Source organism: Symphalangus syndactylus, chromosome 13 (assembly GCF_028878055.3).
Source record: "Symphalangus syndactylus isolate Jambi chromosome 13, NHGRI_mSymSyn1-v2.1_pri, whole genome shotgun sequence".
NCBI lineage: Eukaryota > Metazoa > Chordata > Mammalia > Primates > Hylobatidae > Symphalangus > Symphalangus syndactylus.
In genome coordinates, this window is record NC_072435.2 from 56,013,520 (window position 1) to 56,027,839 (window position 14,320).

The 14,320-nt window shown below is 45.3% G+C and overlaps 1 protein-coding gene across 3 annotated transcripts in view; it reads left to right on the forward strand.

Annotated features, from left to right (window-relative positions):
• The first annotated feature begins 1,501 nt into the window (after nt 1–1,501).
• DPY19L3 (dpy-19 like C-mannosyltransferase 3) overlaps nt 1,502–14,320 on the forward strand; it is an 82,068-nt gene continuing 69,249 nt past the window's right edge. Inside the window, exons 1-3 of one of the 3 annotated variants that reach the window (XM_055237108.2) lie at nt 1,502–1,728; nt 4,069–4,208; nt 7,080–7,213. In XM_055237108.2, the coding sequence (XP_055093083.1) occupies nt 4,106–4,208; nt 7,080–7,213 (237 nt within the window). In that variant the 5' untranslated portion in view covers nt 1,502–1,728; nt 4,069–4,105. Of the gene's footprint in view, nt 1,729–1,907; nt 2,123–4,068; nt 4,209–7,079; nt 7,214–14,320 lie in introns of those variants that run through there. The other 2 variants (XM_055237109.2, XM_055237110.2) reach the window with 2 other exon arrangements.

Here is a 14,320-nt window from a genome sequence, read left to right on the forward strand (position 1 = left end):
TACCAACAACCAGGCTGAAACAAGACAAATGCCATCTGAAAAAACAGCTGACATTTGTTTCTATCAAAGCCATCCAGCAGATACTTCAGTATCTTTCCACAGACTGTGTGCTCTTTACTAACAACCGACACACAAAGGAGGACGATCTCCAGCAGAGGTGACTAGGAAAGGCTTCCCGGATGGAGTAATTTAGTGTTGGAGTCAGACCAATGAGCTGCCTTTTCACCGGTGGAGGTCCCAGATGGCCATTCCTTTAACAAAAATCAATTAACATGCAAATTATGTACTGACAAATAAAACGTTTGATGGGTCCGCTGCAGTGGCTAAAGCCTGTAATCCCAACATTTTGAGAGGCTGAGGCAGGAGGCCTGCTTGAACTCAGGAGTTTTAGACCAGACTGGTCAACACAACGAGACCCCATCTCTATAAAAATTAAAATGAATCTCAGCTACTCAGGAGGCTGAGGAAGCAGGGTCACTTGGGTGCAGGGGACTAAGGTTGCAGTGAGCTACGATCACACCACTGCACTCCAGCCTGGACGACAAAGCAAGACCCCCGTCTCTATGAAAGATTTAAAAATTAGCCGGGCATAGTAGTGCGAGCCTGTGGTCCCAGCTACTCCGGAGGCTGAGGCGGGAGGATCGCTGGCGCCCAGGAGGCCGAAGTTGCAGTGAGCCGTGATAGAACCACTGCACTCCAGCCTGGGCGACAGACAGCCTCATCTGTAAAAAATAATTTTAAAAAAGGTTCCACCTAGTGTTTTTCGTGGTATGACTAAGAAAGCTATCTAGAAATAAAGCACAGTCAGTACCTGCTCTCAAAAAACGGCTGCCAATCTAGTTTGGAGACAGAAAAATATACCCGACTGAGAACACAGAGGAGCCTATTTTCGGAAGAGGGGCGTCTTTGGAGACGCAAAATCCTCCCTGCGGGACGCTGACCGGCAATCGTAAAGGACTTCCAAGCACTGGTCAGTGGCAATCGGGCGCTGGGGCTTTGCCAAGCCCCGGAGGCGGCGCGCCAGGCCGGGCAATGCGGGAAGCGGGGCAGGCCCGAGTGGCCCTACTGCTGCTGTCCCTACCGATCCCTGCACATCCGCCACAGAGCAGAAAACGGCACGAAGGAAAAAGGAGGGGGAGTTCCGTAAATCAGGCCCTCAGGGGCTCCCAGGCCCACACCCCTTTCAAGCCCCGGGAGCCACCGCGGAGCCGCTGCTCCGGGCCGTGCGGCTCGAGGCGAACCTTCCTCAGAGCCGCCGGGCCCTCCTATCCCGAGCCGTATCTCTAGCTCTGGCCTGAGGTGACCGGCGACTGCTTGAGCAAACACAGGACCCGCACCCCACTCCCCGATACTGCGGCTCCGCGGCCGCGATCAGTCTCCGGAACAGACCGAACGCAAGGCGGACCAGGCAAGCGGAAGTGTGACGCTTCCTTCCGGCCAGCGCCGCACGAGACGGGGCCCCCGCCCCGCGGGAGGAGGCGGGGCCTCGTGTTGACGAACAGCTCCAGGGGCCTATGGGCGCGGCGGCAGCCGCCCGGCCTCTCCGGCGCGCCCCCTCCCCGGGGCTGTCGACGCCCCCCAGCCCCTCATTTCCACAAAGCTCCGCGGCGGTTCTGCCCTCCTTGTACCCGCGGCGCGCTGCGGCCCGTGGCGCGGCCCCGCTCCCGCCTAGCCCCGTCGGCCTCCTTCCCCTCCCGGAGCCGCGCGTGAGGACGGCTCAGGCCGCAGGTCTGTGGCGGCGCGCGGGGACGCGCGGGCGAGGGTCTCCCGAGAGGGCGGGCGGGCGCCGGCGGAACCGACGGCTACAGCCCCGAGCCCCTGGGGCCGCCCCTCCCCGCCGCGTGGCGCAGTCAGGGGGCGCGGCCGCGGCGTCGGGGCGTCGGGAGGGGCGGAGCGCGGGAGTGTCTGCCGGGACGCGGGGCCGGGCTGGGCTCGGGAGGGACCAAGTTTGCGGAGCGGCTTCTGCTCGTCGGCCGTGCGGCGAGGCAGGGCCTGGGCTGCGACCCCGGCGGCCGCTCGCGGTCCTGGGAGAGCTGGGGCGCGTGCCCGAACTTCCCGGCTGCCCCTGTCCTGGGAGACCTACCCGATGGGGACGCCAGGTGTGCAGGGGCGTGGCGCGTAGGTAAGCGGACCCAGTGCCTGCTTCGCCCAGGGGATGCTCACTAGAGCGCTAGGCTTTTTTATTTTTATTTTTTAGAGACAGGGGTCTTGCTGTCTCGCCCAGGCTGGAGTGCAGTGGCACTGACACGTCTCACTGAAACCTCGAACTCTTGGGCTCAAGCGATTCTCTCACCGCAGCCCCTGGAGTAGCTGGGACCACAGGCATGCGCCACCGCACCCGGCTATTTTATTTTATTTTATTTTATTTTATTTTATTTATTTTATAGATAGGGTCTCGCTCTGTTGCCCAGGCTGGTCTCAAACTCTTGGTCTGAAGTCATCCTCCTGCCTCAACCTCCCAAAGCGCTGGAATTACATGAGCAGCCTCGCCCGGCCAGCACTAGTCGTCCTTATTAATAAAGAATCGCGTCTGGTCCCTTTTCAGTTGTTTACCACGGCATTCCTTTTGATCTGATGGAGGAACTTTTTTTCATAGTTCATGGGACTGTTGCAGTGCCTGACACATAATTGGTACTTAAATATATGTTGGTTTTCTGCCTTAACATATTAGAATATATGAATTGTTTAAAAAAGTCCTCTCCCACTTAGGGAGGACTCTAGGATGAGGTCACATGGGGGATAAGCCCATCTGTGGCTGTAGGACTTTGTTAAACACTCCTCTTCTCCCTCTCTGTTCCAGATTCTCCATTTCCAGTGCTTGAAAGCACAGTACTTAAATCTGGCTTCCTGCTTTTTTTTTTTTTTTTTTGGGTATGAATGAATACATGAATTGTATAATGTTAGTTGGTTTGTTCTGTAGAGCAAGTTACCCTTAGGAATTAATAAACTGTGAAAACAATCACGTCAGGCTACTAGTCACATTTAAGAAATAATTAGAGGCTGTTCATTATTCAGAGGAGTGAAGCAAGATGTTCTAGAGGACTGGAACCCGCTTACTCACTGCCACCACTCCCCCGCCTCCCACTTGCTGCTGCCAAACCAGTCTCCTGCTCCCCGCGGTTACTCCCACCGACGCTCCCTGGGATAGCAGCTGCCCTGATTGGCACACCCCCGCAGTCATCACCACTGAGGCATATTCCTGAAGCTAACAGTGTGAATTGTTTTATAGAACACTGGTGTTAAAATTCAGGTACCTGAGACAAAACAATATTTTAATTCTTCAAAATCCGGTTGTCAACACATTTACTATGGAGTATCTCCCACGTGGCCACTTCTGTGGGAGGTACTGAAGACCTACTACCGCCTATGGAAGTAGAAAATAATATACAACTGTATAATTACGTGACGCATTGCAGGGTAACTGCTATGGCTCAGGGAGGGAGAAGATCAGCCGGAACTGGAATGTCCCAAGATGTTCTGGAAGAAAAGCAGTGACTCGTTTGTGTCGCTCACCTGTATTCCTGACTCCTGGCAGGGCCTGCTGTAGAGCACATGCTTCATGAATAAATATGACTGAGTTAAATAAATATTTGAATTGTGTTTTGAGTGTACCTTTGAAGGCCAGCAACGATTTAGATGGCAAGATCGATGGCAGGCTGGGCACGATGGCTCATGTGTGTAATCCTAGCACTTTGGGAGGCCAAGGTGGGGAGGATCACATGAGGCCAGGAGTTCAGTACCAGCCTGGGCAAGATAGGGAGACCCCATCTTTACAAAAAATAATTAGCCAGGTGTGGTAGCACATGCCTGTAGTCCAGATACTTGGGAGGCTGAGATGGGAGTATCACCTGAGCCTGTGAAAGTAGAGGCTACAGTGAGCTGTGATGGTGCCGCTGCACTCCAGCCTGAGTGACAGTGAAACCCTGTATTGGGGGGAAGAAAAGAAAAAGATGGGAGGGCATGCTAATAGAGGGAAAATGGCATAAGTAAAGGCATTTCAGCATGGATGAGCACGGGGTGTGTTGGGGAGAAGGCACTGACGTTGATGGCCTGTTTATTGCTATCTAGGAGTGATTGGGAGAACAATGCATGTAAGTCTGACATCATGATGTCCATCCGGCAAAGAAGAGAAATAAGAGCCACAGAAGTTTCTGAAGACTTTCCAGCCCAAGAAGAAAATGTGAAGTTGGAAAATAAATTGCCATCTGGTAGGTGATTTAAACTAAAGCAGCAATTTGGATTGCTTTTATTTCTGCATATTAAAATGTCACTCTCCAATAGGATAAAAATTTGGTGGGACCTAACAATTGAAACTTGTTCTAGTACCCTGATATTCTAATTGCAATTTGATTAGATTGATTTTACAGTTATGATTTGACAAAAGATGAAAGAGCTTTGATTAGAAGTGTTTGTCAGCTGTCTGTTCATTAACTTACGGTTCTTCCGATCTCATCCTTTGACTCTCTAGAGTAATGGTCCCCCACCCACACCCCAGATTTTAGTCTGTCTCTAATTTTTCTGGTCGTGCATACTGTTTACACCAGGCAACCTTACCTTGGGTGGGTTTCCATTAAGGTAGTGAAAGGTGGATCAACATTTTTTAAAAATTCTTTATAATTAGTCAAATTCCTGAAGTTTTCTTTTGCTTTTTTTTTTTTTTATTGGTGGGAAAAGTAATCAGAACTTGGTCAGTTGTTTGTATAATGACTTGCTAAATGATGCATCAAATAGCATTAATTACCAACTTCTTGCTTCCTGAGTAGCTTTTGTAACTAAAGCATAGTCAGGGTTTTAAAAGTTAACATGAAAATCTTCATACCCATTAACCATTTTGGATATCTGACAGAATTTACATTATTTACAGCCGTGTTAATTCTTACCAGCCAGGCTAGTAAAGCAATTCAGGGAAACAGTTTAACAAAAGTAATCTGTAATGGGAGGTCATGCCACCTGGCTCAGCCATTAGCAAGTAATTAACGCGTTTTTGATAATAGTACTTTCTGAACACCTTAAACAATGCAAAGAAAGAAAAATATACTCCCATTCTGAAACTAACACCAATGGCACTGTCTTGCTGTTTTAATGTCATATTCTGCACATGTATACCCATAAGCATTCGTATACAGTTTTGCAAAATTGGGATCCACGTGCTGTTTTGTGGCTTGCTATTTTTCTCTTATTATGTTATGAACATGTCATAAGCCAGTTAATGTATTTTTGAAATATCATCTATGTAAAGTATTTTTATAGCTGCCACTGTAGAAGTAAAAGGTTTTCTTACCATTTGCTAATATAGACAGAACTGTGATCAATTTCCTTGTGGCCATATGTTTGCTTAAAACTTTCTTTCCTTGGGGCATGTCTTAGTCCATTTCCGTTGCTATAAAGGAATCTTGAGGCTAGGTGATTTATAAAGAAAAGAGGTTTCTTTGCCTCAGGGTTCTGCAGACTATATGAGAAGCCTGGCACCAGCATCTGCCTCTAGTGAGACCTCAGGAAGCTTCCAATCGTGGCGGAAGGCTTAGGGGAGCCAGTGTTTAGAGATCACATGACCAGAGTAGAAGCAATTTCTGGGGAACACAGGATGTCAGGCTCTTTTTTAACCAACCAGCTCCCTTAGGACTAACAGAATGAAAACTCAGTACTGCTAGAATCTCACCAAGCCGTTTATGAGGGCTCTGGTTCCATCACCACACCACCTCCCATTAGGCCCCACCTCCAATATTGGGAATCACATTTCATCATGAGATTTGGAGGGCCAAATAGTCAAACCATAGCCCGGTACATGCCTAGATTTGGAATTACTGGCCAAATGGGATGCTCATTTGGTGGCTTTTACTCACTGCTGCCATGTTGCATTCCAGAGAGGCACCAATTTATTCTTCTAGCAATAGTGTTTGAAGATGTCTATTTTTTATACCCTTACCAAAACAGAGTATTAGCATTTCAAAAGCTGTCAAATGGGCCAAGATTTTTAAAAGTATAACTCACAGTTTTGATTTGCATTTCTTTAACATTAATGAATTTAAACATCTTCAGTCTGTTATTATTATTGGCCACTTTTTTCTATTGTACATTGCCTGTTCATGTCCTTAATCTTTTTCCTACTGCAGTATTCATCTTGACAGAACAATAAATTGTCCTGAAATAAAATAAATTGTCCTGAAAGTATTCATCTTGTGTTAAGGGTATTGAAGCTTTCTTATATGTGCTATCCATACTTTGCCTAGTTTATATGTCCTTTAACTTGAGTTATGTTGGATTATTTATTCTGTGGGTTTTTTCCCCCAGAGCATTCCTGCAAAACCTGTGAGTTAAAAAAAAAAAGTTTTAGGTAATCGGCCAGGCGCAGTGGCTCATGCCTATAATCCCAGCACTTTGGGAGACTGAGGCAGGTGGATCACTTGAGGTCAGGAGTTCAAGACCAGCCTGGCCAACATGGTGAAACCCTGTATCTACTAAAAATACAAAAATTAGCTAGGCATGGTGGCATATGCCTGTAGTCCCAGCTACTCAGGAGGCTGAGGTGGGAGAATTGCTTGAACCTAGGAGGCAGAGGTTGCAGTGAACCAAGATTGCACTACTGCATTCCATCTTGGGCAACAGAGCAAGATCCTGTCTCAAAAAACAAAATTTTTTTTTTGAGGTAATCAAGTTTTTAAAATAGCTTTTAAAGAATAAGCCACCAATTGTACCTAGATTATCTAAAAGATCGATTACATCCTAGACACGTAACACATTTAGTCATCCATTTAACAGACTTCATAGTTAAATTATGGTAGTTAAACTGTGCCGGACAGAGGCCCTCAGTATTAAACATGAATAAGATAATGTATTTGTCTTCAAGAAGCTCACATTGTAGTTGGCAGAACGGACACACGGACAGTTAGATATGGGATAAAAGTTATAATAGAATGAAAACAGGTCTGTGGAATCAGAAAGGACCCTCCGCTGGAGACAGGAAAAGCTTTCCCAGTGACAGGCAGCTAGACTTAGCTTACTTGATAATCTGAAGTAGAACTATTACATTCTGATTTTTTTACTGACTTAGTTATTTATCTGTTCCATTTTTCCAAAAGGTTGTACCAGTAGAAGATTATGGAAGATTGTGTCATTGACAATTGGTGGAACCATTGCCCTTTGCATTGGACTTCTTACATCTGTCTACCTTGCCACGTTACATGAAAATGATTTATGGTTTTCTAATATTAAGGTATGGAGTTTCTTTGACCATTGTATGATTCACTCAGTGAGGTCTCCAGTAGTAAGCCATGTGGATGAATGACCAAGGCAACACAGTTTTGCCATAAAGAATCCAATCTCTAGAAAGGTTGGACTATAGAGTGAAAAAACTTTTGTGTTTATTATTTTAAAATAACATATTAGAATTAGAATCTTTTTTAAAATTTTTATTTATGTATTTATTTATTTTTGAGATGGAGTCTCACTCTGTCACCCAGGCTGGAGTGCAGTGGCGCAATCTTGGCTCACTGCAACCTCTGCCTCGCAGGTTCAGGCGATTCCTGTGGCTTAGCCTCCCAAGTAGCTGGGACTATAGGTGCGTGCCACCACACCCAGCTAATTTTTGTATTTTTACTAGAAATGGGGTTTCAGCATATTGACCAGGATGGTCTCGAACTCATGACCTTGTGATCTGCCTGCCTCAGCCTCCCAAAGTGCTGGGATTACAGGCGTGAGCCACCACCCCCAGCCAGAATCTTTATTTTTCATTTTAATTTTTTGAGATAGGGTATTGCTCTGTCACCCAGGCTAGAATGCAGTGGTGCAAACATGGGTCACTGCAGCCTTAACCTCCTGGGCTCAAGTGAGTATCCTGCCTAAGCTTCCTGTGTCACTGGGACCACAGGCATGCACCACCTCGCCAAGCTAATTTTTTGATTTTTTTGTAGAGACAGGGTCTCACTTTGTTGCCCATGCTGATCTCGAACTCCTGGGCTCAAGCAATCCTACTGCCTTGGTGTTCCAAAATAAGAGAATGAGCCACAGTACCCAGCCCAGAATTTTTATAATCAAATAAGTTTTTTCTTTTTCATTAACTTATTCCATTTATTTAGCAGTTATTCTAAATTAGTATTTTTCAAGTTATAGATTGTGAAATTAGTGCAGTAGGTCATGAGTAACATTTTTCTTAATGAAATCAAAAAGGAGAATACTATCATCTAGTAGGGTTGAGGATTGTTTTGTGAAACTTTTAATTATATATATATATGTATATGTATGCACAAACTGGGTCACAGTATACAAGATACTTCCTTTTCTTTTTTTCTTGTTGGCTACAACAGGAAAAAAAAAAAAAACAGAACAGAAAAGGAAATAAAAAAGCCACTGCTTTAAATCATGGAGTCTAAATGTGGCTCCACAGAGGGTCCTCAGCTCGTTCACGACTATCTGATACTCTGTGCAAGTGGTTTTGCAGAGTGTAGGGCGATGGGGAAGCCATGATGTTTCCAGGGAAAGGAACTGTAATTTTAATCAGATTTTCAGGAGGGTCAGCCAGGCGTCACGCCTGTAATCCCAGCACTTTGGGAGGTCAAGGCGGGCGGATCACTTGAAGTCAGGAGTTTAAGACCAGCCTGGCCAACATGGTGGAACCCTATCTCTACTAAAAATAGAAAAATTAGCCGGGCATGGTGACACGCACCTGTAATCTCAGCTACTCGGGAGGCTGAGGCACAAGAATCACTTGAACTCGGGAGGAAGAGGTTGCAGTGAGCCGAGATCGCACCACTGCACTCCAGCCTGGGTGACAGAGCGAGACTCCATCTCAAAAAAAAAAAAAAAGTTGAGGGGGTGGTCTGTGACTCTTTAAACATGTTTCCTGGTTTTCTTTCTCTCTCTTTTTCAACATTTCTAGAACTCCTCTTGGCATTGTTTTCAGAACTCGTATATAACTTACACGTGGAAATTTGCATCCAAATATACCTTACATTTTAATTTAATATGTCATGATCTTTAACCTAAACTGTGGTGTCTAATGACTAGTTGCTTGTAAAGGTAAACAAACACCTTCAAAGCCAAAGATGTGTATCTGTAAGAATGTTCAAAAGAAGTGACTGATGTAGGATCTAAAGACATTTTCCAAAGAAAGTTTTCCAAAACATTTTGAGCTTTGATTCTGTTACTGGAATGAGCCTCCAAAGGAGATTACTTTGATCACAAATCTAATTTATAAGAATAACCTCTAGTGTGTTTATTTTTAAAACTTGCTGTGTTACTTTATGGGTACAGTATATGTATCTTTATACAAATTGTCATAGTACCAAAGAAGAATAATTCTTATCTTTCAGTGACAGTAGGTAGTTCTTCTTGTCAGAAGAATTTTACTCGTTTATATATCTTTTTTTGGGAGGAGCGGGGGCGAACAGAGTCTTTCTCTGTCACCCAGGCTGGAGTGCAGTGGCACAATCACAGCTCGCTGCAGCCCCAACCTCCTGGGCTGAATTGAAGCATTACTCTCACCTTAGCCTCCCAGGTAGCTGGGACCACAGGTACACATCACTATTCCCAGCTAATTATTTAATTTTTTGTAGAGATGGACCTACTATGTTGCCCAGGCTGTTCTCAAACTCTTGGACGCAAGCAATCCTCCTGCATCGGCCTCCCAAAATGTTGGGATTACAGGTGTGAGCCACTATGCCCTGCATATCTCTTTAAAATGGAGTGCTGGCAGGGCGTGGTGGATCACTTGAGGTCAGGAGTTTGAGACCAGCCTGGCCAACATGTTGAAACCCCATCTCTACTAAAAATACAAAAGAAGAGGGCCAGGCACGGTGGCTCACGCCTTTAATCCCTGCACTTTGGGAGGCCGAGGCGGGCAGATCACGAGGTTAGGAAATTGAGACCATTCTGGCTAACACAGTGAAACCCCGTCTCTACTAAAAATACAAAAAAATTAGCCGGGCGTGGTGGCGGGCACCTGTAGTCCCAGCTACTCAGGAGGCTGAGGCAAGAGAATAGCGTGAATCCAGGAGGTGGAGCTTGCAGTGAGCCGAGATCGCTCCACTGCACTCCAGCCTGGGCGACAGAACGAGACTCTGTCTCAAAAAAAAAAAAAAAATAACAAAAGAAATTAGCCAGGCATGGTGGCACACGCCTGTATTTCCAGCTACTCAGGAGGCTGAGGCAGGAGAATTGCTTGAACCCAGGAGGCAGAGGTTGCAGTGAGCTGAGATCATGCCACTGCACTCCAGCCTGTGTGACAGAGCAAGATTTTGTCTCAAAAAAAAAGAGTGCTTATAAAGCGATTCCCTATAATTAAACCATGTAGTGCATATATATTAACATAAGTATTTTGAAAAAAGGCTGAAATATCCCTGTGTGAGCAGATAGCCCAAATTGAATGCTAACAACAGTATAGCAAGGAGACATGTTGAAAGAGATCATATAACTTAATTATAAACTATTAAGTGTAGCTCTTTAATTTAAAACTTGTAACCAGCCTTGCTAGTTTCCTTAAATAAATATACCCCATCATGAAGAAACCTGAACACGCTTGGTTTTTCTGTCTACTTTCACTGGGTTAAGGAAGTTCTAGTTTTACCTAGTATTTACTGAGCACCTGTTCTGTGGGTAACATTGAGTTAAACACTGCAGAGAACATGGAAGGAATAACGAAGATTTCTGAATTTACCAGCAGATTTTCCAGTATAGTAAGTGAATTGAGTAAATATATATTAAGCACCTACAGTATGCCAGCAGGGACTGTGCTTAGTGGTAGCAGTATCACTGAATAAGATAAGGCCATGCCCCCAAGGAACTTACACTCTTGAGAAGGATACAGGTGAGTATCCAGACAATTACAGGACATCCAAACTCAGTGCTAGGATGGGGTGAGATAGCGAGCACTGTGGGAGCACATATGAGTGGAAGCCTAACCTCATTTTGGAAGATCAGGGAGGCTTTTCTAGAGGAAATGATGGTTAAGTAGACCTGAAGGATGAGTAAGAGTTAACCAGGCAAGCTGGGGAGGAAAGATGGGTGTCCTAGGAGAGGGACAAGTGCAGGAAATTCAAGAGGCAAGAGAGCCTGGTGTGTGAAGCGTTGGCAGTAGTTCAGCCTGGCTAGAGAGTAGAAGGGGAGAAGGGATGTACTGGGAATGGTAAACAGAGGCCAGATAACAAAGGGTCTGTCTTCTCTGTCTCAAAGATAGAACTCTCTTTGAATGTATTATAGTAGTGAGCCCTATTTTTATTGAGGCAGCAATGTCATCATATTGGTGTTTCAGAAAGTTGCCTCAGGCTGTGATGTGGAAAATGGATTTGAGGAGAGCAAAACTAAAGTCAGGAAACTGCTAAGATAATCCAATTCAGTGGATTCAGCAATATTTAAATATCGCATTCAGATATTCAGTAAGTGAATATCTTCTGTATGCCAGACACTTTTGTAGGCCCTGGGAATAAAGCATTGAATGCGACATAGAACTTAATTATGATGAAAAGGGGAAAAATCAGAAAGAAAATGAAAATGAGTCCTGTGGTGAAAGTCACACAGGATGATGAGATAGTCACTAGAAGGCTGCTTGGAATTGGGAAGTAAAGCAGACCACTTTGAGGACATGTAAACCAAAACCTACATGATATTATAGAAGGAACCAGCCAAGCTAAGATCTGTGAGAACATTCTAGGCAGAGGAAACAGCAAGCCAAAAGTGTCTAAGGTAGGAATGAACTTGGCAAATCCAGGATCAGAGAGAAGGTGCATGTGGCCAGAATTTTATGAGCGATGAGAAGGTAGAAGAGAGGAGAACAGATCACTTAGGGCTTTGAGGCTGCATAAGAGTTGCAGAGATGTAAACAGAGTCAGAGCTTTTTAGGAAGTGGACTTGGAAGGATGTCTTGATTCATTGTTTGGAAGTCTGTTGAGAGGGAACAGTTGAGAGGCTGTCGGTCCAAGCTGCTTGGTCTCCTTAGCAGCGGGGTGGATGGATGGACATGCCATTTACTGTGACAATGAGCAGCAGGAGGAGCAGAGCTGGAGGATCAGTGAGTTCTGACACCAGCTACCCACCGTTAGGCCAGACCCCACAGGATGGGGGCACAGCTCTCTATAAAAATGCCTTTGTTTCACACACCAGTGGCAAGTTTGGGGCCCCCCCAGGCAACCCTCACTTCTGACCAGCTGGCTACAAATTCTGAGGTTCCCACCAGCTGCTCAGGTTCAATAATTCACTAGAACAACTCACAGAATTCAGGGAAGTGCTATATTATGACTACAGATTTATTATAGCAAAAGATTACAAATCAGAACCAGCCAAAGGGAGTGACACATGCAGCCAAGTCTTCGAGGGTCCCATTGGAAGCTTTCATTATCGTTTCCCCATGGAGTCAGGCCCATTACCCTCCTGGCACATCAGTGTGTTACACTATGTGGAGCCAACCAAAGAAGCTCTTCTGAGTACTGGTGTCTAGTTTTTATTGAGGTTTCGTTATGTAGGCATGATTGATTGGATTATTGCCCACAAGGCTGGACTCAATCTCCAGCCCTTTTCTGCTCCTTAGAGGTTGGGCTGCTAGCATATGGCTCAAAGCCCTGACTCTCAGGCCACATGGTTGAGTGTTCTGGCATGGCCAGCCCCAATCCTGAGTCATCTCCTTAGCACAAATTAGGAGCTCACCCTGTCACCTGCTAGCACAGGCTTTCAGATGAGGTCTGAAGAACCTACTATGAATAACAAAGACACTCTCATCACTTAGAAGTTCCAAGGATTTAGAGGCTATCTCCCAGGAACTGGGGACAAAGAGCAGCCAGATTCTTTATTCCTAGAGGGTAGAGTTTTGATACGGTTTGGCTGTGTCCCCCACCCAAATCTCATCTTTAATTGTAGTTCCCATAATTCCCACATGTTGTGGGAGGGACCCAGTGGGAGGTAATTGAATCATGGGGGCGGGCCTTTCCTGTGCTGTTCTCATGATAGTGTCACGAGATCTGATGGCTTTATTTATTTTAATTTTTTTTGAGACGGAGTCTCGCTCTGTCATCCAGACTGGAGTGCAGTGGCACGATCTTGGCTCACTGCAGGCTCTGCCTCCTGGGTTCAAGCAATTCTCCTGCCTCAGCCACCTGAGTAGCTGAGATTACAGGTGCGTGCCACCACGCCTGGCTAATTTTTGTATTTTTAGTAGAGATGGGGTTTCACCATGTTGGTCAGGCTGATCTTGAACTCCTGACCTTGTGATCTGCCCGCCTTGGCCTCCCAAAGTGCTGGGATTACAGGTGTGAGCTACCGCGCCTGGTCAGATCTGATGGTTTTATAGAGGGGAGTTCCCCCTCACACACTGTCTGCCTGCCACCATGTAAGACTTGACTGCTCCTCATTCACTTTCTGCCATGATTGTGAGACCTCTCCAGCCATGTGGAACTATGACTCCATTAAACCTCTTTCCTTCTTAAATTACCCAGTCTCGGGTATGTCTTTATCAGAAGCATGAGGAATGGACTAATACAAGGTTACCTCTCCGTAACTAGGGACAGAGGTCAGCCAAATTCTTTCTTGCACAGGAGGCAAGGCAGGGAAAAACAAGCTCAGGTTTGACTATGTTGTGAGGCACTTTTAAAGCAGTCCACATAGAAATATGGAGTAAAGGAAGCTAGACTTATGGGGCTGAAGGCAGGAGTTCCGTCTGTGTTGGAAATGGACATTTCATATTACCATCTTGTAGATGTGTGGGTGAGATTGTTTCAAGAGTGTGTAAAATGAGAAAGGAAAGAGAACCTGGGCCAGTTTCTGTCTGTGCCTCACATACCATCTGGGAAGCTATAAAACAGGCGCTTTTCCCCACCCACCACCCTTGTCCTCTGAAACTTACAATCGAGCTCAGAGTCTTACTCCGTTTTTTTTCCTCTTTGTTCGAGCAGTAGTCCATAGCACACATTTTGGGTTGTCTCCTATATCACAAGAAGAATCCTCCAATGTTAGAACCATTTCTCAAACCTGTAATACCTCTGCATAGGCATTTGGTTTCGTGTTTTGCTTAGATTCTCTAGATCAGCATTGTCCAATAGGACTATAATGAAGGAAGTGTTCAGTGTATGCACTGCCTAGTACAGTGGCCACATGTGGCTATTGAGCACTTGAAATGGGGTAGTACAACTCAGGAACTAAATTTTTTTTTAATTACTCTGATTTAATTTTTAAATATGTACATATTTTCTGTCAATAAACAATTAGAAATTATAAATAGCACTGAACAAAGACCTTATTTGGCTGAAGAAAAGCTCATTTTTGGAGTGTATATTCCTTTATAAATCTCCTATAATTTATACCATTTCTATATTGGGGAATTATTTGAGAAGAGTAAATC